The sequence below is a fragment of the Sminthopsis crassicaudata genome, chromosome 1 (genome assembly GCF_048593235.1).
Source record: "Sminthopsis crassicaudata isolate SCR6 chromosome 1, ASM4859323v1, whole genome shotgun sequence".
In the NCBI taxonomy this organism is placed as follows: Eukaryota; Metazoa; Chordata; class Mammalia; order Dasyuromorphia; family Dasyuridae; genus Sminthopsis; species Sminthopsis crassicaudata.
In genome coordinates this window covers 246,585,456-246,609,613 of record NC_133617.1, presented here as the reverse complement: position 1 = coordinate 246,609,613, position 24,158 = coordinate 246,585,456, and the positions used below count along the sequence as shown (strand labels likewise).

The following is a 24,158-nucleotide window of genomic DNA, read 5'->3' as shown; positions in this document are numbered from 1 at the left end:
ACAATAAAAAACTCAAATTTCTCATGTACAAAGCTCCTTAGTATCTACTACTTCATGACTTAATTTTCTTCTCTATTTTTTTCCCTTTATGCATATCTTTCAACTTTATTCTTCACCCTAGAAAAACTCAGGGTCTTCTATCACTTCTTCCTTATTTGTACAAACATTTATTTTTCTTTCTTAAATTGTGTTCCTAATTCAAATGAAATGCGCATCTTTCTATTTATACAAAACCAGCTTGTAATAATATTGACATTCATTTCATAGTCATCGCTACCATTATCATGTTCTAGTCTATTTCCTTCTAGAGAAGGAAGACAATTCCTTCTCTGCTGTGGAAGTAGCCATAATATTCTGTCGGTATACTGTATCATATTCATCAATCTCTGCTATTTGCTTCTCTTGAAAATCCAGCCCTTTATATCATTGCTTTTTAAAATAAGTTTTTATTGATATCTTCTGTTTGTGACATCATCATGGTTATTCCAAGTTTCTTTCCTTCATCTCCTTTCAAAAAAAACCAAACCATTGTATATACTGAAACACATGTTTTGTTTGTTTTTTTTAGAAAAGAAGAAAAATTGAAAAAAATTCCAAAACACATGCTATGTGTGACATTTGTAGAGTTCATCTTCACAAAAGGGTGGGCTGGGAATTTCCTCTCATATCTCTTCATTGAAGTTGTTGGTCTTTAAAATTTTGTCACTTTTGTATTTGGATTTTTGGTGTGTAGTTCTATCCATTTACAATGTTGTAGTTACTATATATATTTTCTTCATTCTTCATAAGTTCAAATAGATTTTTCCTTGCTTCTCTTTCTCATTTCTTTTTCTTATAGAATATTAATATTTTATTACATTGACATACTACATCTTGTTTTGCTATTCCCCAGTTTATGGAAATCTACTTTGCTTCCAATTCTTTGCTGTTGCAAAAAAAAATGATGTTTTAAATATTTCAGATATTTGAGGACTTTCTTCTAATTTATGGCATCCTAGTAGCCTGCTATGGGCTAAATAAAGTTTCAATTTCAAAGAGTATGGACATTTAAATAATTTTATTTTCATAATTCAAAATATCTTTTCCAAACTTTTTTACCATTTCATAGTGCCAATATGATGGCATTCCTATCATTCTACAACCCTTCCACCATTGACCATTGCCATTTTTTGTTCATTTTTGCCAATTTGCAGGATGTGAGGTGAAATTTCAAGGTAACGTTATTTTCTACTGCAACAACTTTTACATTTATACAGGTAGGTCCTTTTGAGACTCAGCAGTCATTGTGATCAATTCAGACACATTGGGAAATAATTTAAGAAACAATCAAGAGGTGTGATAGCCAGTTGTTTGGACATAGATAAGGTGACTATTAGTCATTAGAACCCTCTAACTGGTAGTATGTAACCTTATTCTATCCATGATCTTTATCATATGTAAGTTATCAGAATAATTAGACAATGGATCATGTATGACTCATTTGTCCATTTTACAATTTTGTTTTATAAGAAAGAGGCTTACAAAAGTTATGTAACTTCCAGGCACACAGATTTGTGATAAGAGCCAAAATGAACTTATGTGAGTATCTTAGCTTTGGTCCAGTGATTTTAGTGTTGACTATGTGTTCTATTTTATTCATTTGTAACTTCTTCCATTTTTCATCAGGAAATGTTTTTGAACAATGTTGCTTTCATGAGGGCAAATATTTCAACAAATGTTTTGGACAATATTTTGTAATTACCAAATGCTTGCAAATTTACAGCAAAATTTAAAGCATATCATTAAAGCACAATATTATTGCCAATTATCCACTAAATATACAAGATGCCCCAAAAGTCTTACCCCAATTTAAAGCTGGATTAAAGCTTTTGGGACACTTTATTTATATTTTAATGTTTCTTTGGCAATTAAAAAACCCCAAAAAACCCATTTCTATTATTGCCAAAGGTATTACTATTTGCCTAGTAATCCAGTCCACAAATTTGTTACAATTCTTGACTTTGAGTTGATTTTTACTCCATATATCCAATTTATTGTCAAATCTTGTAATTTCTTCCTTTACAGCGTTTCTTGTATATGTCCCCTTCTCTTCACTCAGAAATTTACAACCCTAGCTCAGACCTTCATCATATCTTTCCCGGACTACCTGCAATAATCTTCCAACTAGTTTTCCTGCTTTAAGTCTCTTTCTATTCTAGTGTGTCTTCTGCTCAGCTGCCAAGCTGCCTTTTCTAAAGCACAAGCCCAACTATGTCAAACTTTGCTTAGTGAACTTCAGTGGCTTTCAGTTAGCTTCATGATCAAATAATAAGCCCTTCATTTGGCATTTAAAGCTCTTCATATTCTGGGTCCTTCCTACTTTTCTGACCATCCAATGTTATACTTTCTTCATGTATTCTACATTCTGTTACATTGGCTTCCTTACAGCTCCTCAAACATGTTTCTTCTTCTCCCATTTCTGTACCATTTTTAAAAAACTATCCCCAATCCCTGAAATTATTTGCCCCCTCATAATTTCTTCTTTATTTCCTAGGTTTCTGCAAGGTCAACATAAATCTTACCTTCTACATGAGACTTCTTTGAAATTACTTTCATATACTTTGTTTATGTTTTATATGAACCTGGATATTTTCATGTTATCTACTCCCATTAGAGTGAATGCTCCTTAAGAGCTGGGCCCGTTTTTTGACTTTTTTTTTTAATCCCTGGTGCTTAACATAGTGCCCTGAAATTTTGATAAATGCTCACTGATATAAAATATCTTCAATAATACAAAGTAATTATCTTAGCTTTTAAGTGTATTGATTGTGTAAGTAATTATTGATAGTATAAGTAATTAAATCCAAAATCGTTGTGCCTTTGTTATAAAAGAATTCCACTTTTAATTCCTAATTATACTTTCAAGTTGAAAATAAAAATTTCTGTTATGAATAAACTAGATGCTTTGGAAAATTTGGTGGGAAAATAAAGCCCTCCATTTTGATTCAAAAGAGCCCAATAGTGACTTTACAAAAAAAAAATATATATATATATATATATATAATATATATATATATATATATATATATATACACATATACACACACACACACACACACACACAACACACACATATATATATTATCATCTAATTATTCAGATAGCAGTAATACTTTTATTCCATTTCATTTGATGTTATCAAAATCCTCAAATATAATAAAGGTAATTTTAACTTGTACTTTAAAATTTATACTCTAAAGTGTTTATTATTTTTATATTTCACTCAATCAGTGGCACCTCTTTTAACTTTTCTTACTATTTGTCATTTCATTTAATGTCATTGAGTTTTACAAGGAATAAAGATCTTGACCTTGGGACTTTGTAATAAATTTGCTTCCTCTTTAGTATGATGAGATCAGTCTATTTTTCTTATTCTTATAATTTGTCTTCTCTTTGGTTTCTCTCCTTAAAGACTGGCACTCAACCTTTTAATCGTGCGATGCTCTTTAATGTTGGATTTAAAGAAGCTATGAAAGATATGATGTGGGATTGCATAATTTTTCATGATGTGGATCATTTACCAGAAAATGACCGAAACTATTATGGATGTGGGGAAATGCCACGTCATTTTGCAGCAAAGCTGGACAAATACATGTACATGTAAGTAATATACCATTTCCTTGGGACAATATATTTATAAAATATTAATAATAACTATAGCAATTTTTGACTTGTAACAAAGAATTTCAAGTTGGAAAAGATATTAATGGTCCAGCTCATACATGGGATAAAAAGGAAGCTACCATTTATAATGTGCTTTAAGAGATTTGAAAAAAAAACTTTACATCTATTATCTCATTTGGTCCTTATGTCAAACATGATCATGTGAGATAGATGCCATTTTTATCCCATTTTACAGATTAAGAAACTGAGACTGAAAGAAGATTAAGTAAGTAATTTATCCAGATTCACATAGTTAGAAAGTATCTGAGAGAGGTTTTGAATTGAGTGAGGACTTTTAACTCTTAATCCAATACTCTATCCACTCTTCCATCTAGTTAACAAGGGAATTTCCTCTACAACTTATGTGACAAAATGGTCAATCAGCCTTTCCTTAAAGAACTCCAATAAGAAGGAATCCCTATATGCTCTGAAGCAGGTTCTTCCATTTTTGTATAGCTCTTAATGTAAGCCAGTTTTTCTTTATAGCAACCTTACTTTTGTCTCTGAGATTTCTGTTCATTGCTCTTAGCCATTTCTTCTGGGACTAAACAGAATGAATCTCATCCCTCTTTCACATGGTAGTCTTTCAGACTTGAAAATTCACTATCATGTTCACCATGAGCCTTCTCTTTTTCAAATCAAATGTCTCAAATTTCTTCAATTGATTCTAAGCTAACTTGAACTCGTCATTGTCCCTAGAACTGAATTATGATTAATTCATCCAGGGAATCTATGAATTTGGATGGGGAAATAATTACATCTTCATTTCAATAGAATTAATTTCATTTGTTCTTATTTAGAATTAATTTTACATGTGTAAAAACTTTTTTTCTGAGTAGTCCCTAAGTTTCTCACCATATGTTCATGCTTCCCCAGAAGTTGAGAACAGTTACTTTAAGAAAGCACTTTATAGGTAAAATAATAAAGAAATTAACCTTCATGCAGGGCTTTTGATCAGTATTTTGTCTATTGACAAGCCTTGCTTCTGTGGAATGAATCAGCAGGCAGCTACTAGAGACTATTCTAGCCCACAGTTGAGTCTTCAGAATTTCATTCTTGATAACTTCCCGTTTTTGGTTTACTTATTCCTGTAAAACTTTAGTTCATGACATCCACCTCCCTTATCTTTCTTCTAAACTCTGCCAGACTAGTTCTTTCTTCCCCTGTGTCACAAAATTTGTTTACTACATTATAGGACATGAGAACCAAAAAGGAAACCAGTCATATTGAAATAAAGATGTAATTAGTTTCCTATCTAACTTTATAGACTTCTTGGTTCCATGGAACCTAGAATAAGAACCCTTGCTTTAAAGGGTAAAAACTGACTCAGAAGAGTTAAGCCATAAATTTAGTCCATGAACAGATTTAATGGCATTGTTTTATTTTGCCAGGAAGCTCTCTACTTAGAAATATGAACTCTTGGGATTTGGGAAATGGACAGATAAGTCATTTAAATTGATTACTATTACTAGTATTTTTTCCTAGACATGGGAAGCTGCAACTGCTTCACTGATAAAATTTAGGCAGGCATTAGACTACTGAAATAATAGCTTCAATAGCTCTCATACTCTACACTGATCTGTACTATTGGAGATTGTTCAGTAGAATGACAAGATGCCTCTTGGACCATTGCTATTATCTGAGACCCCTACTTCTGTTCCTCCCTTCACCCCATTAATAATGATCACTTTACAAAGAGGTATATCAAAGAAAATATTATGGATAATATCACAGCTGCCCTATAATTCCCAGTTGTTATCTCTTCCCCAATTCACACAAAATGTTCTTTCCATACTCAGTAACACTCATCCTCCATTCCAAATAAGGGCTAGTTTCATGCTCTGCCAAATACTCTCCTAATAGCACTATTCCCTGAAATCAACTAATTTATTGTTAGCTGTTCTTTCAGCAGTAGAAGTTGTATAAGAAACTGAATTGTCACACTTTCTATTTGTAAGACTATGTACTTTTCTGATTGCCAGTTCCACAGCATCCTAGTCTCTTAACAAACAATAAACAAGCATTTATTAAGTGCCTACAACATACCAGGAGATACTGTCTGAGTACTAGGTTTATGAATACAAAAGTGAAACAGACCTGACGTCAAGAAGCATATTTTTTTTTCAGATTTTATAGTCATCTTGTAATTAAAAAAAAATAGCTTTTTATTTTCAAAATATATGCAGAGAGTTTTCAACATTCATGCTTGCAAAATCGTGTTCCAAATTTTTTCTCTCTCCCTTTCTTCCACCCTTTCCCTAGCCAGTTAGTAATCCAGTATAGGTTAAACATGTGAAATTCTTCTGTTCACATTTCCACAAATATCTTGTTGCACCAAAAAATCAGATCAAAAAAGAGAAAGAAAACAAAAAGCGAGTATACAACAAAAAAGGTGAAAATACTAAATTGTGATCCACATTCAGTCCCTATAGTCCTGTTTCTGGATGCAGATGGCTCTCCATCACACATTTTTTGGAACTGGCTTGAATCATCTCATTGCTGAAAAGAGCCACATCCACCAGAATTGATTATCATATAATCTTGATGTTGCCATGTACATTGCTCTCTTGATTCTACTCACTTCCCTTAGCATCAGTTCCTGTAAATCTCTCAAGATCTCTCTAAAATCGTCCTGCTGATCATTTCTTACAGAACAATAATATTCCATAACATTCACATACCATAACTTATTCAGCCATTCCCCAACTGATGGGCATCCACTCAATTTCCAATTCCTTGCCACTACAAAAAGGGCTGCTACAAACATTTTTGCACATGTGGGTCCTTTTTTATGATCTCTTTGTGAAACAGGCCCAGTAGAGACACTGCTGGATCAAAAGGTTTGCAGTTTGATAGCCCTTTGGTTCTATATAAGGAGCATATATTCAAATGGGAAAGAGAACTCACATTTACAGGGTGTCCCAAAAGTCTTTGTGCAGTTTTTAAAGGCATTAACATTTTAACATCTACTTAGGACTTTTGTCCAGCACTTTGCATATTCAGGAGCCTTGAGTCTTCCAGATGAATCAGCAGGCAATTACTAGGGACTAGAATTCTAGGTCCTACAATTATGTCTTCAGAAATCCATTAACCTGTTAAAACTTAAAATTATACTAAGACTTTTGGGACACTCTAGAGATGTAGATATCTACAACACATATTCAAAGCAGATGACAAATAGCCTTTGGCAGAAAGGCATTAGCAACTGGGATAGAGAAGATGTCCGCATAATGTTTGAATTGAATCTTTAGTCAATAAATAAACAAGCATTTATTAAATGCTTACTATATACGGAGTCCTGGGAAAAAAGAAAATTTAGTTTCTGGCATGGGGGAGCTCATATTCAAATGGGAGCAGACAGTATTTACATAAATAGGTATTTAGAAAATCCATGTAGATAACAGCTGAGGGCAGGGGACTAGGAAGAGTCTCCTTCAGAAGGTTGGGCTTAAGTTGAATTTTGAAGAAAGTCAGGGATTCTAAGAGATCTCAGTAAAAAGATAGAGTAGTCCAGACACGGAAGACAATGCATCTTAGAGGTAGAAGGTACCTTAGAGTTTATCTAACCTACCTCCCCACCCCCACCAAAAAGAGGAATCTACCTAATAGCACAGCATGGTAGATTGTAAATATTTGTGTATGTGTGTGTTTCTGTGTATGTACTGTATATATGTATATAATGTACATACAAATTAAGTGCAAGGTAAATAATGCAGGGTAATTGGGTGTTGTAGATGCTAGGAGATAAAGGGATCAGAAAAAACCACACATGGGTGACGAGTTGGAGCTGTGCTCTCAAGAGGGATTCTCAGAGTGAATGTGAAAGAGGCACAGAGGACAGACTTTTTGAAGGTGGGAAGATAAAGAGGGAGATGATCATGAGCAATAGGCAACAAATGGGCTAATTTGACTGGAATATAGTATATATGAGTGAAGGAAAAGAATAAATATTAAGCCTAGAAAGATTATTTCAGTCATTTGAATCATGTCTGACTCTTTATGATCTCATTTGGGTTTTTCTTGGCAAAAATACAGGAGTGGTTTTCCATTTCCTTTTCCAGTTCATTTTATAGAGGAGGAAACTGAAACAAATAGGGTTAAGTGACTTGCCCAAGGTCGTACAGTTAGTAAGGTCAAATTTGAACTCAGGTTCTCCTGACTCCAGGGCTTACTTTCTTCACTTGAATATCCCGGAAGGACTTCCAAGGAAAACAGAGGAGTTTTAGCTTTTTTTTTTTTTTTCCTTGATGAGGCAATTGGGGTTTAGTGACTTGTCTAGAGTCACACAACTAGGAGTTTTATCCTAAAGGCATTAGGGAGCCATGGGAGTTTCTTTAGTGGGGAATGATATTATCACACTACTGTTTTAGAATGATATGATTTTGGCAGCCATGTGAACTTGAAAAACTATTTAAATTTTGTGGACAAGCATTAGAAGATGATGTCAGTACTTGGTACAGGTCGTGGAAACTGTGAATGCCATATCACTTGATTAAAGTTAATAAAGAATAATGCAGAATGGAATCCCTAAAACACTAGAAATTCTAAAATTCCTTTATCATCAATTATGAGAAAAAGTCAATATTATAAGGTGCTACCAAGGAATCTTCAAGGAAATCAGGGATTTTTTTTTTTTTTTTTCTCTGAGGCTGGGGTTAAGTGATTTGCCCAGAATCACACAGCTAGGAAGTATTAAGTGTCTGAGGCCACATTTGAACTCAGGTCCTCCTGTCTCCAGGGCTGGCGCTCTATTTACTACTCGAAAATCAGGGATTCTAAGAGGTGAATAGGTAGTACTTTTTAAGCAGAGTCGCTTTTCCCCAAAATATTGTCCATCTTAAAGAGCCCCAATATTCTCTAGGGAGTATTCAATTCAATAAGTATTTAGAATTTATTACATGCATTATATCAATGTTGTAAAGCAGCAGACAGACAGGAGGAAAAGGAAAAGAGTTATGTCTAGACGACAAGAAGATTGGCAGTGCCAAATACTGCAAAAATTTTGTGAGGTAGGGGCTATGACTATCCTTATTTTACTGAGATTTATACAGTTTGTGACTTGCTAAAGGTGAGAAAACTAGTAAGTTTCTGAGGTAAAATATGAACTTGGATTTCCTAAGTCCAGCATTCTATATGTTTCCCAGCTGCGAAAAGATTACAATTGTAAAATGCTCTGAACCTTAAAGCATTTTTATGTATATGAATATATATATATGTGTATATATGAATATATATATATGTGTATATATGTACGTATTTTTATGTATATGTATGTGTAATACATATACATATACATATATATTTATATAAAATCATTGTCTCTCTTCAACAATTGTTCCTCTGTACAGATGCCAAATTGGTATTCCTGAGGTATTCACATCATCTTCTTACTCAATAAACTCCAGTTGCCTCCAGATAAAATAAACCTCCTGTTTGGCATTTAGTCTTTCACAATCTGCCTCCCACCCACATTTCCATTTACTGCACACTATTGTTCTCTTTATGCTCCAGCAAAACCAATTACTTGCTGTTCCTTATATATAACATTTCATCTCCCATTTCTGTGCCTTTGCATTGGCTATCTACCACACTTGGAATGCCTTCTCTCTACATCTCAGACTTCAAAGCTTAGTTCAAGTGCTACTTCCCATAGAAAACCTGTTCTAATTTTTCTCTCCACAGCTTCACATGCAAGTGAATTACTTTGTAATTTGTAATTTTGTAATTTTTTTTGTATTATGTATTGTTTCCCTCCAGTGGAATGCAATCTGTTTCAGAGCAGGGACCATCTAGTTTTTGCTATTTTAGAAGCTCAGTAAATATTGAATTAAATTGAGCTTATTTTAGTGACTCTGCAAGTTTCTGCCAGAAAAGCTCTTCCTCCTATCTAATTTAGATCTTTTCTCCCTTTGCTTGTCTTTATTGAAGATGAAGACTAGCAGGTTATCTATCATCCACACATTATCTGTTCATTATTCTTCATTATTTTAGGCTTACTGGTCCTACGTGGTCCTAGTTTCTTTAATCTTTCTTTATCTGGTCATTTCATTACAGAGGGATTTTCTTCTGCATTCTGTTCAAAATTTCCCTTTTCTTTTTAAATTGTAGACTTTGTTAATAAATAGGGTTTAAAGAAACATTTCTATGGAGGTCATATGTGTTGTGATTCCTGTTTATGAAAATAAGTAAGATGCTCAACTGTTAAACAAATATGGAAAGAGCATCTCCAAAGACTTGGAGATATGGATTTAAGCCTTGACTATGAGACTGTGGGCCTTGAAACCTGCCTCCCTGTGCAAACTTCTCATTGAATATTCCTTCGACTTTTTCTTTAATTATGTTTCTAATTAATTAATTAAAATTTTAATTTATGTTTTTCCTTTTAATATAGTTCTTTGTATATGTGTACTGGCTCCCTATTAGACTATAATTGTCTTGAGATTTGGATCTTTGTTGTACCTAACATTGTGAACAAGGGCTTCTCAAGGTAGCTTGTATAAAATGACATGTTTTAGCTGAACTGAAATACTTTAGCAGGGCACAGTTCCCTGTTTGTGCAGTGAAAGAGCACTCCTTCTGGAACTAAAGGACTTGAATTCTTGCCTTAGATACCTACTGTTTACATGAAATTGGGCAAATCATTCAGCTTCTCAAATGAGGAATTTGTATTGATAGAATGTCTAAGATCCTTTTCAGTTTTTGGTGATTTTAATACAGATGTTTGAGGGCCTCAGTTAAGTTTATAAATCTAACATTGCAACTTGGTATAGTGGAACAAGTGTATGTGTAGTAGTAAATGTGTGTAGTGGAATCTTAGAGCCAAGAAATCTGTTTCAAGTTCCAGTTTTGATATTTAACCACTGAATGGCCATTGGTAAGTTGCCAAACCTTTACAAACCTCAGTTTATAAAATGGAGATCATAATTCTTTGCCTGCTTCATAGTGTTCTTTTGAGGAGACTATCTTGTGAAACCATAAAGCTGTCTACAAATGTGACCTATTCTTATTATTGAAATTGAACAATCTGTAGCTCCCTTTCTAACAAAAAATAAGTATTCAAAGGGAAGGGAAGTGGCCCAGACCTAGTGTCAGGAGGATCTGAGTTCAAATCCAGCCTCAGACATTTACTAACTGTGTGACTCTGGGCACTTAATTATGTTTGTCTCAAATTTTTCATCTGTGAAATGAGATGGAAGTGGCATCTGCCAAGAAAACCCCAAATGGGGTCACACAGAGTTGGACACAAACCAAAAAATAGCAAAAATATTCAAAGATAAATTTGTTTAGCCACTGTGGAATTACTGTTTGAATAAGCCATACTTTTAAATTTAATACACTATGCATGATTATTATATTAACAGAATAAACTATTCATGTCATGAAATGGTTTCCATTTATCCTTCTGAGAAGATGCTGGATGATTTAAAAGGAGTCAGATGCCTGGCTTGATAATTGATAATTCAAATAACTCTGAATTCAGCCTTGTCACTACAACTCTCCAGCACTAATTCTAGTACCCTAGAGCCTTTCATTGCTTTACCTGAGAGAATGATAAAAGATGCAAAACCAAAACAAAACAAATGAAAAAAACCTCCAACAAGATGCAAAGTGGGACAAAAGACTTGTATGTGCAGGTGGATAGAATACATTGCAAATTTCTAGCAGGGGAAGAAAAATTTAGGAAAGTAAGGCCAGACATTTTAAATTTACAAACATTTACTCTGTCCTAGCATCTCCACTAAAACCCTACTATAATTTCTTATCAGAGGAAAAAAAAAAACACCTTAAGTTTTAAAAATATATATGCCTTTTGTTTTAAATAGTCACTTTTGGAAATACCTTCATTACCTTTCTTCCACATTGAATCATGACTTGTCAGAAAGAAAATCAAGGAGGAAATACTAGATATATTGTCTAATATAAATAGTGCTAGCTTTTGGCCTCTTTGCAGGGGAGAGAGAATTATGTTTTGTTGTTAGTTTCTCTTAGAACATTAGGGGATTTTCAGTTACTTAAGAGTTCAGTTTCCTTTTAAGGATCTTTTCATTGTAATGTTGCCATAGTCACTTCTATTGCAATTTTGATTCTATCTTACTCTCGGTTTGTAAAATTTTCCCATGTTTTCTGAATTTTTATATTAATAATTTCTTAGTGCAAAATAACATCCCACTACATTTGTTCAGGCTTGCTCATCCGTTCCCCAGTTGATCTACTTTAACTTCTTTGTCACTACTATGTGTGCAACTATGAATCTTAGTTTCTATTTTTGTTGCCCATGCAGAATATTTGCCTAAATGCTTATTTGACTTGATAAAATAAAGGAGAGGCCATTTTCCACCCAAATGAAGAAGTAGGAAATGGGAATACTTCAGTTTATGATTGGCCAAAGAGCTAGAAAATGCTCTGGCCATTCTTAATTGCTGTGGCTTAAGAAACAAAAAAGGAACTTAGAGCCATTGTGTTGCTTCATGGGTTGATGTGACCAAAGAATTTCATCTCATAGTAGCCATTCTACTGGGAATGAGCCCTTTTTACCTATGGTTCGGCTGGCCTTCAGAAAACTACATGTATAGTCTTTTGCTGGTCTCTTGCTTTTTCATCTTAGTCAACCCTGTAGAATATAAGCTTCCTGAGGTCAGGGATTTTTTGGGGGGAAGGGGTGGGGCGGGGGGGGTTCTCTGTCCCTAGTGTCTTGTATGTAGTAGGCCTTAATAAATATTTATTGAATTGAAAAACCCAGGGTTACCTTAATGCCATAATGAGGAAATAGAGAACAATTTTCCCAGAAGCACTAAAGTACACTTGAAAAATTCCTTCATTATATTGTTTCCAAAATTTCTTTTTCAAAGTAAATAAGAAATAACCAGCTCAAGTTTGTATAAAGACATTATGGCATAGCAGGACAACTTGGAGTCAGAAATCTCTGGGTTTGAATCCTTTAATAAGTACTTAATAAATACTATTTAGTAGTAGTTGGGAATATTAGTATTAGCATCATTACTTAGAAATGATGAGCTTAAGGACCTTGGAAATAGATGTTTTTGTCTTGTACAAAATAATGAAGAGCAAAATGAATAGACGAAATAGAACATTGTATACAATGACAGTAGTATTGTTTTAAGAACAACTTTTAAGTGAATGTCATTTTGCCTATTTTCAAAACCCAAATGAATTCCAAAGGACATATGAAAGTAGATGCTATCTGCATCCACAGAAAGAATAATAATAGAAGCATGTGTATAATGATTTTACACACATTATGTGTAGAATTGTGTCTAATAGTAGCCATCTGTAGAGTGGAGAGAGGGAAAAAAAGGGGAAAATAAGAAATTTACATGATAACTGTTATATATTTAAAAGGAATAACAAGTTGTACATAATATCTTTGCAGTTTCATGTATTATCATCTTTTTTATTAGACCATGTTATGAAAATGTTTTATTCCATAAAATAAAAATGAAATTAAAATTTTTAAAAATTAGTTTTTACACTTCTATTTCTGTGACTTAACAAGTACTTTTGAAGAGCATTTTCCCCTCTCACTGTAGTATTAAAATGTTCTATTTATTGATAATTTTTAGTTATAAATTTATATATGTCTTAATACCATAAACTTTTATATGTTAGAATGACAATGATAGTTTTTATGGACATTTTAACAACTCTTTTATTCTAGAACTAATATCATGAAGATTGATCTATATATCTATAAATATAGATATACATGTATGTGTATGTGTGTGGGCTTGGTTTTTTTTTTTTTTTTTGCTGAGGCAATAGGGTTTAAGTGACTTGCCCACTATCATACAGCTGGGAAGTATTAAGTGTCCAAAGTCATATTTGAACTCAGGTCCTCCTGACTTCAGGGTTGGTGCTCTATCCATTGTGCCCTTTCGCTGTCCAAGACTGATATTTTCAAAGTAAATTTTTATCTTGAAAATAAGGTTATTCGCCTCCCCCAAGTTATACTTATGCATTTATAAAATGAAAACTCTTACTTGCATGTAAAATTCCTGGGTAAATTTTAATGCTTAGAAGAAATTTTACCTCCTTTATTTTTCAGTCTTCCATATAATGAGTTTTTTGGTGGTGTAAGTGGACTGACAGTGGAGCAGTTTGAAAAGATCAATGGATTTCCTAATGCTTTCTGGGGATGGGGAGGAGAAGATGATGATCTCTGGAATAGGTATGTATCTTGACTATAGAAATTCTTTATTTAATGCAAAGGCTCAAATCTCTTTTGCTATTAATGAAGAAATGGTTTGTTTCATAAAAGCAAGTCTATTTGTTGCTTCCTCTTAACAACACAATTACTTATCAGTCCTTTTTTGATGGTCAGAAGCTGGTTTCTTTAAGATTTCTAATGACCTCCTTATTACCAAATTTAATGATCTTTCTTTAATCCTCCTGGAGGTCATTGACCGCTATCTTAATGAAAGTCAATCAGTCAATATTTATTAAGTACTTTCTATGTGCCCTGGGCTAAATAAGCTGGGCAAAAGAGTCTCTGCCCTTAAGGGGTGGAGGAAACAATATGTAAATAAATACATACAAAGCAAGCTATACCTGACATAAATAGGAAATAATTGACAGAAGGAAGGCGCTATACCTGACATAAATAGGAAATAATTGACAGAAGGAAGGCTCTGGAATTAAGAGGGCTTGGAAAAGCTTTCCTGTAGAAGATGAGATATAGGAAACCAAAGAAGTCAGTAGTTACAGCAGAGGAAGGAGAACATTCCAGGCATGGGAAACAGCCAGAGAAATGCCAGGAATCGAGAGTGGAGTGTATTATTTGTGGAATAGCCAGGAGACTAGTGTCCCTGGATTGATGATTATGTGTTGGGGAGTAAAGTATAAGAAGACTAGAAATATAGAAGAGGGATAGGTCATGAAGGCCTTTGAATGTCAAACAGCACTTATATTTTGCCCTCTGGAGTTTATTGAATAGAGTGACAAGATTGGCTTGAACTTTAGGGAAATCGCTTTAGTGATTGAATGTAGGAAGGATTAGAATAGGAAGAAAACTGAGCCAGGCAGGCCCCACCCATAGACTATTGCAATAATCTAGATAATAATCTAGTGATGAGGGCACTGAGTGATTGCAATGACAGAGGAGGGATCAAGTTCATAAGAAGTTGAAGTGGTGAAATCAGCAGATCTTGGCAATAGATTGGATATAGGGTTGAGAAATAGTAAAGATAATTCCTAAGTTGTGAGCTAGAAAGACTGGGAAGATTGCACAGTTATAGAGAAAGTTGATATGGAGAGAAAATAATAAGTTCCATTTTGGACATAATGAGCTCAAGATGTCTACTGCACATCCAGTGCAGTCTAAAAGATATTTGGAGGTGTAAGACTGAAGCTCAGCAGAGAGTCTGGGACAAAACAGGTAGATGTGACAATCATCAGCATAGATTTTACAATTAAATCCATGAGATGAGATTACCAAGTGAAGTATTATAGAGAAAAAAGAGAAGAAAGTCCAGAATAGAAGCATCTAGTGTTAGAGAGTGTGATCTGGAAGAAGATGCAGCAGAAGATCCAGAAAAGGAGTCGTCAAATAGGTAGGAGGAGAGCCAGAAGGAATAGTGTACCAAAGCGTCAATGCTGTCAAAGACTTCAGAGAACTCAGGGAGAATAAGAATTGAGCAAAGGCCACTGGATTTAGCATCTAAGAGATCCGCTGATGGCTTTGGAGAGAACAACTTCAGTGGAATGATGAGGTTGGGATTTGGATTGTAAATTAAATTGAGAGTGAGAGGAAATTAGAGGCACCTATTGTAGATGGCTTTTCTAGCTACAAAGGGCAGAAGAGATATAGGACCATAGTTAGCAAGAATGGGAGGATCAAATCAGGGTGATTTGGATTTTTTTTGGGATGAAGGCAACATGGGCATGTTTGTAGGCAGCAGGAAACGAGCCAGTAAAGAGGGGGAGACTGAAAATGAGTGAGAGATGGGAATGACAGAGGGGACAATCTTTGGGAAAAATGGGATGGAATGAGATTGCTTAACCAGTAGAGGACTTCGCTTTGGTAAGGAACAAGGCCACTTTATCATGGGAAGGAGGCACAAGGCATCTGAATAATAGGAGATAGGAAAGAGGAGAGAAGAGGGAGTTCCTGAAGAAAACCCAAGTGTATTTTAATGAAAATCACTATCTGTTTTGGCAGATATATAGGATAGATTATAGAAGTATAATTGTGAAATCTGTATATGTATAATATGTGAAATCTATTTCACAATCATACTTCTATAATCTGTCTTCCTTGCATATTCATCTGAATTCTAAATATGGTCATTCTTATGTCCTTGGTTATCTTCTCTTCCTTTGAGAATTTAATCAGTATTTTGACTTCAGGTTATCACTTCTACTCCAAAATCTTCCAAACCTATTTTTGCATCTCTGACTCTTTCCACACATCCAGATCCACTTTTCCATTTATTAGATTTTTTTTCTCCAAGACATTCTGCCAGCACTTTAGACTTAGCCTGTTCCTAACTCAATATATTGTCTTTCTTCTGACCATGTTCTTTGTTTCTGTTGATGGTATCTCTATCCTTTCACATACTAGGAATCTCATATATCATTTCAATTTCTAAGTCAGTCTTCCCTCTGATTTACCCTGATGCATTCAGTCAATTGTTAAATATTGCCAATTCCAGTGCTCGCTTCGGCAGCACGGATACTAAATATTGCCAATTACACTTCTCCACTGTTAGTCAAATGTCTCTTTTCTTTTCTATTCCCCACTAAAATCCTTAGTTCCAGATCTCATTATCTCTTGCCTTAATTATTCTTGTCTGTCCCCCTCCTCAACCTGTAAAGGTGGCCTGTGACCATAATTAGTATACAGAGATTTTTACTCTTAGAAAAAACCAGAAGCCATAGAAGTAAATGTATTAAAGCATTGGAATCCTTATCCTGGCTCAATACCCAGAGATTGTTTAAACAGTAAATACATTAAAAAATGAAGGGAGGGAATAAAATTCATTTTTCCATCCCAATACTCAAATCAGTTGCAGAAAGACTTTATAATTAGTGATCCTCTAATTACCCATGATTACCTAAACTCTCCATTTGATCAAATATAATATTTAAGGAGGAAAGTTAGACTGTCTCATATAGGTTACTGCTTGCTAGACCTAACCTACTGGATCTGTCAAGGCATAAAACTTAATGTTCCCTTCTATCATTTAAGTATCTTATCACACACCTCAGTTTTACTCTGTGTAGTTAGTCAGTTCACAACTAAATCTTGTAATAAATCTTTACAAGTTTGCCTCTTTACTTGTCTGGCTCAACCCAGCAGGAGCACAGAACTAGACCTTGTATGTGGATACTAATAGTTGTGAAATTTGTCAGATCTCCCTCTGGCTGTCCCCTAGTGTAATAAAAAATTAAGTTGGAGGAGCCCAACTCTTACTGGATATTTGTATTAAGTCCTTGGAATATGTATATAAAAATGAAAATAGTTTCTTTCTTCAAATTGGTATAACTTCTTAAAATTTCATTTTATTATTCAGTTAATGAGCACTTGTTTTATTTCCCTCCAACCATTTTCCATTTAGTAGAAAAAAAAGAAAAACAAAATCCTTATAACAAATATGCATAGTAAAGTAGACATCACTTCTATTTAAGGAGGTGAGTAGCATAGTTTATCATCAGTTACCAATGTTAGTCATTTCATTGATCAGAATTTTTGTCTTTCAGAGTTGTATAATTTATTCTTCTAGTTCTGTTCACTTAATTATGCATTAGTTCATATGAATCTTCCTAAGGTTTCCATGAAACTTTTGCTGTTTCTTATGGTACAAAAGCATTCCCTTGCATTCATATACCATAATTTATTGAATTGTCCCTCTAATGATGGCTACTTCTTTAGTATTTAGTTTTTCATCACTGCAAAAAGAGGTATTTTAAATGTTTTTGGAGCAAAAAAGATATATACTGGCTATCTTGACAGAAAATTAGCCATAAATATGGAAAATTAAAGGATTTTTGTTCATTAAATTATTCTTGGGACTGCTTTTATGAATTTCTAGAGGCCTAATTGAGATGAAAGTCATTATGATGTAGACATGGATAAAAAGTTGGCTTTGAAACTAGGAAACTCAAGGTTCAAAAAGTCTTCCTCTGACACATACTGTCTGTGTGACCCAAAGCAAGTCACTTAAATTTCTTACAGTTCCTTGGGTATCTCTTTAGGACTATTTATTGTAGGAAAAATGCTTGTCTACATTGGTAGATGAAAATTCCTTACTATACCAAAAAATTATAGACTTAGGCTCAATAAAGGGAATTTGTATTACTGTAATCATTAGTTGGGTGTAGTAAGACAAATGGTCTAGTTCTTTTCTATGGCATACAGAAGGCTCAAAGCAGATATAGAAGTAAGTCAGATTAGACTATTATTAGAATGAACCAAATTGTTCATAAAATTACAGTGTTCTAATAAAATCTTTGTTGAATTGATTGTAATTGACTATTATACTTTTTGTCTCCTAATATCCATTGGGCAGACTTTGCAGTATTTCTGAATTCATTCTATAGGTGGTTATTCATAAATGTTTTGCCATGAACTGATTCCTGACTCGGCCACTGCCTTTTTCTTTCTCCTTTCTGAACCATTAGTAAAAAGAAGAGTAAAATACAATACAGAGTCAGTCTAGTATTACTCACAGAAGTTTAAACAGAGTCTTCAGAATTGCTTTATATATTTAAATTGAGCACATGTGTAAAGTTTGCCTTCCTTATATTTTCCTCTCTTCACATATTTTGAATTGTAGAGTTCATTATGCTGGATATAATGTTACCAGACCTGAGGGAGACTTAGGAAAATACAAGTCCATTCCTCATCATCATCGAGGAGAAGTTCAGTTTTTAGGACGGTAAGTTCATATTTAGAAATCTGAATATAAAATGTTCACATTTAGATGGTCTGTACTCTATATAAAGCATTTTAAGAATTATTGGTATGTTGATAAAATCCTGTAAAAAAGATTTTGCTTTAAAAATTCCTATTATTTATAAAATGAAAATTGATACCCCCCCTTTATGTAAAAACACATGTTATTAAAGACTTCAATTTGCTTCTAGTGAAAATGATTCCTCAACATTTAAGAAAAATTTCATAATGCTTTATTGATTCTTATTTTCTTTCCAAACTTGATCTTGTACCCTGATTTCTCAAGAATGTGTGAAGTAAAGTATACCTCTTTCATTAGAGTAGGTCAGTGGTCCTCAAACTTTTTAAATAGGGGGCCAGTTCACTGTCCCTTAGACTGTTGGAAGGCCGGATTATAGTAAAAACAAAAGCTCACACTCTGTCTCTGTCCCTCAGCCCATTTGCCATAACCCTAAGGGCTTCATAAGGCTGCATCTGGCCCACAGGCAATAGTTTGAGAACCCCTGGAGTAGGTTATAAATCAAGATTGGAGAAAGTTCCCAATTTCTGTTCCTTTTGTTTTAAGTTCATGTGACACTAACACAGTTTCTAAATAAAAAGACAATCTGGTATTGAGTGTTAAGGAACAAGTAAATTTCAATCAAAGGAAAAAGTATAAATATAAATATTTTTTATAGGGTCTATGTAAATCCGATAAAATTAATGCCATGAGAAAGAATAGTAATCATTTAATTACCTACAATTATCACATTGCAAAAGGACAACTTTTTTTTTTCAACTTTAAAAATGCAAAATGTTTATAGTTACAATATTTGGACTTAAAATATTTGTGAATTTTTAATTATTACAGATTTTTAATATATCAAATACTTCTCATATCTTCAGTGTAAAATATATCTAAAGATACTCTTCACTATATTTCTTTATAAACTTTTCACCATATTTTCCTCTACTTTCTTGTCCTGCAGATATAAGTTGCTACGGTATTCAAGAGAGCGTCAGTATATTGATGGGTTGAACAATTTAAAATATACTCCTAAAATACTGATCAGTAGGCTGTATAAAAATATCACTGTAAACCTCACTCCAGATTTAGCTCCTGTTCAAGATTATTGAAAGATATGGATCTTACTTCAAGACCAAATGAACTGTTGGACTGGACTCTTGGTGTGCACTGGTGGGAAATATTTATAGAAGCTCTTTGGCTATTGAGAGATATGTGAAAGTAAAGTACATGACAGTGCACTGTTTGCCGAAAAGAAGAAATGCCAGCAGCCAATACTCAATGTTTACAGCATGGAACTTTTAACAGCCAAGCCTTCTTTCACTATATTCTCTGTGTTAAGAAACCACTCAGCTGTATACATGGATAACACTGCAGAAAACAGATACCATTGCTTAGGAGTGAGAGCTCTCTTCTATCAGAAAAAACATTTTATACTAAAAACTATGATTTTAATTTGAGTGAATGCTTTATTTCCTTTAAAAATGTTTTGTAAATATATATGATGTAAATTTATGTGGCCAAATAGCTTTTAAAAATAATATGTTGAAATTCTGCATGCCCTTATTTGTTTTTTGTAGGATTTTTTTTTAGTCTGCATGGAAGAACCAATGTACATTTGTTACCAAGCAGAGGTAAACCCTTGTGTGAAATGAAGGAACTGTCAATAATTGATGGCCAGCTATGATAGTAACTTGTAATACTAGTTTTGAGCTTTAGGCCTCCAGCCTTTTTTATTGGATAGATTCATAGTTTTCATCAGATATTAATGGTAAAGGGAAAGAAATTAAGTAGTTCCCTTCCTGCTAAGTTTAGATAATTTCCTTGCTTACTTTCTCATCTAGTTTTGCTGAATCACAACCATATCATTTATGCATATTGCATGTATAATACCAAGAAAATCTTAAAAGTTCTTATATATCATAATATAAAGGACCTCTTATTTTAAGTGTCTTCACATGTGCCACTAGTGTTAGTGTCAGGGATTCTGTGCCTAAAACAATGTTCTCAAGTTCCTGGGTGTTTGTATACTGTAGTGGTTTTTTTTTTTTCCTTGTTTTTACTATTGGTGAACAGCACTTTTATTCTTCCCAAAAGAGCCAAAAAAAAGTCTTCGTTTCAAAGAAAAACCACCACCCATTATAGTTTTGTTTTTGTTTCTAAAAATGAATTATGGGAAACACCGTGATGCTTGTATTATGCTAATCAGTTTGGGGGGTTAAATAAAGAATTAAACTTTCTATTTTGTGGAGATAAATATTAGAAGGAATTATCATATTTTCAAAATTTGATTCAGTCTACATTTTATATATTCAGAAAATTATAGCTGGAAAGGGACCTACGAGATCATTCAATACAACTTGCCCATCTTACAGATGAGGACAGATGGAGATGAGTTGACTTGCCCCAAATCATCTATCTAGGGGCAGAATCAAGATCAGATCCTGGTCTCCTGACCATTGGTCCAGTCCTCGAGTCACTTTACCACACTGCCTCTTCTATATCATTTAAGGATCACTCACATGGTATTACTGATTCCATTTAACAACAAAGAGCATTCATGGACAGAACTCATAAAAGAGCTTGTTATGAAATTTATTTAGAGATGAGTCAAATTATGCCATTCTCTTTCTCCCCCATAACTACTTTTAGAAAATGCCTGATATAAATCAGTCCATAAGTAGGTGTTAGTCAAGTCTCTAACACTAAGGTAATAAAAAATGTCCCGCTTTATTTAGAAATATGATATATTTAGTTTAAATTTTAAGTGAACTTTTCATTGTTAAAGCAAATTATACCAACATGCTATCTTTTCTTTTGACAGCTGTGTCAATCATAGTCATTTAGTATTTCTTAAACCAAAGATTTTTTTTAATCCTAAATGTTATGATGAATGTCAGATAAAATAAATATTTGTAGAATTAGAAAATGTGCAACCTTATTTACAACTGAATATTTGCTTCATGGATTCCTCTGAAAAGATCCATCGTTGGGTCATCTCAGGTTGTGAGTGTAACTTAAAAGTTGTTTTTGCTCTGGCAACCTTGACAGCACAAAGGATCATAACCAAAATCTTAAAAATCATTAGCTTGTCTGTAACTTTGATAAAAGAGAAAATTTTTTGCCATAAAATTAGGATATGAGATAAATTTATTTCTGTTATGTTGCTTAGAAATGAATTTTATTTTTAATATATTTCTTTTTCACTTCCTTCTGTGGCATAAATAAATGTCAGCCAAACTTTTAAAAATGATTGTTTAAAATGCTTTGAGAATTTTATTCTCTGGCCATTTTTCTCTTGTATCAAATATATTTTCTTACTGTTATAAAACAAAAGAATCTGGATGAAAAAATAGTATTTATTAAGACCTATAACACACTCAATTTTTTGTTTTTTAAGAACAAAAAAAGTATAATTAGTAAATACACTGATAATTATGGAATGAAATTGCAGATGGAGAGAATGCAGGCTCCTATTTCCCATTAAAGAAACATTTCTTTTTCTTAGAATGTGTTAAGGAAGTATAAATCTTATAATTGCTTTTTAAAAAATATAACTTTAAAAAGTTGAGACTTGCTCACATTTTGGTCTTTTCATTTAAATGCATCTGCTGCAGTATTAAGGAAAACATAATACTGTAACATGCTTGGCATGTTTATTTGCACTACATATGTTTTTTGACACGACTTTAATTTTTTTCAGTTTTGAAGCTGAATGTTTGAAAACATTCAGGTACACATAGTTGGAAATCGTATGTACCTTTTTGTAAAAAGTCTAGATTATAAATTTTACAGTTAAGTAGTGAACATGGATATGGTTCAGTATTAGTGGATCAAATTTTGCCCAGTTGCTTAATTATAGTTAAAATACAAACTAATTTATACCAGAGAAATTAGAATAGTATACAAATGTACTCATGTCAAACAATGTTCTTAATTCCGTCAAGCCAATTTTGCTTAAGCTTAAATCATGTTTGTCTTATTAAAAGATTATAAAGGATATTGCTCATTAATTGAAAAACTCTAAATACTGATCCAGGATCTTTTAAAAAGATTATCTTGAGGATATGATTTTAAATTGTCCTTAGTGCCCACTGCACTATAGCAGGAGTTAACACAGTGCCTTTTACAAAAAGGAAATGTAAAGACTGGTGTGCATACTTGTAAGCAAAGTTTTGTACACGTGGTCTGTCTGCTGCTGAGATTCTTTTCTAATTCACAATTTAAGTATAAGTTCCATCTTTTCTGACTTCTACTCTTAACAGAAATAGTAAAACAAACCTATGCCAAATATAAGATGAAATGGACTTGAAAAATCCAGTTTTCAAATTTTTTTTCCTTATATTTGGAGGGGTGGGGGTGGGGGATTAATGATTGTACCTTATCCACTCAGTTTGCATGGAAAAGTGATTGCTTTTTGAGAGACTGTCTCTACTACTCTCCTAGCCAAATTGTTGATTTCCATTTAACAAAATGGAAAAAAATCAATAGAACTTCCTCCCTTTTTGGGGAGGATATTCTGACAAGTGAATGCAAAATGTTTCTCATTTTATTTGACCTTTATTGGTCTGCATTATATTTCATTTCTGTCTTTCTCACTAAATAATAAACTACTAGTCTTGTTGCAGTGGAATCATGAGTGTGTTAGTGAAGAAAAATAAAAAGGATTCAATAGTGTATAGCAAGAGAAAGTGTACTTAAGACTTTTACTTATAAAAGTGTGAAAGGCTTTTACAAAAATGCACTGAAATGCTGGGAACTTACTGTGTACTATCATGTTCTGATTTTTATTTTGCTCTTCATGAAAATGTTTGTACTTTTTTATCATTGTCTTTTATGAAATATAATGTTCTAAAGATTTTGTGTGCTTTAATTTTTTTCTCACAGATGCTTTTTGTTGGGTTATCAGAATGATTTATTCTCATTTTCTAAGTTCCAGATGAACTTTTTTGTACATAATCTGATGAAAAATAACATAAATGTGAGCTAAATAGCTCTTTGCATCTGTAGTTTTAATTAAATAAGTGGAAAGAGCTCAACTTGATCATATATCTCTAAAGAGGCATATGATCGCAAATCTCACAAATGGAATGAACCTCAGAGATCAACTAGTGAAACCTGTATGTGGAGAACAGCCCCTCTACAACACTGCTGAGAAGTGGTCACCCAGTCTTTGAGGACCTCAGTATTGAGAACCGTGTAGCTCCTAAGACGGGCCAGTCCATATTGGTATACCTCTAAATCTTAGAATCTGTTTTTTGTCCTATTGTTTTTAGTTCTGCTGGCATCTATTATTTTATTATTTTTTTAATATATGGAGAGACAGAGGCGGAGAAAAAGGGGGAAAGAGGAGGAAGGAGAAAGGGAGAAAGAGGAGAGAAAGGGAAAGGGAAAGAGAGAGGGGAGAGAAAGAGAGAGAAGGAGAGAGGGGGAGAGAGAGAGAGAAGAAGAGGAAGAAGAAAAAAAGAAGAAAGAATAAGAGGGAGAGAAAGAGAGAGAAAAGGAAGAGATTGTGTATTACCAGACTTGTGATTTCATTGG

At 33.5% G+C, this 24,158-nt stretch overlaps 1 protein-coding gene across 1 annotated transcript in view; it reads left to right on the top strand.

Annotated features, from left to right (window-relative positions):
- Positions 1-23,473, top strand: part of B4GALT6 (beta-1,4-galactosyltransferase 6) — an 87,902-nt gene extending 64,429 nt beyond the window's left edge. Inside the window, exons 6-9 of the mRNA XM_074277204.1 lie at positions 3,452-3,639; positions 13,766-13,888; positions 18,495-18,596; positions 19,582-23,473. Of these exons, the coding sequence (XP_074133305.1) occupies positions 3,452-3,639; positions 13,766-13,888; positions 18,495-18,596; positions 19,582-19,729 (561 nt within the window). The 3' untranslated portion in view covers positions 19,730-23,473. The remainder of the gene's footprint in view (positions 1-3,451; positions 3,640-13,765; positions 13,889-18,494; positions 18,597-19,581) is intronic.
- Positions 23,474-24,158: the final 685 nt, after the last annotated feature.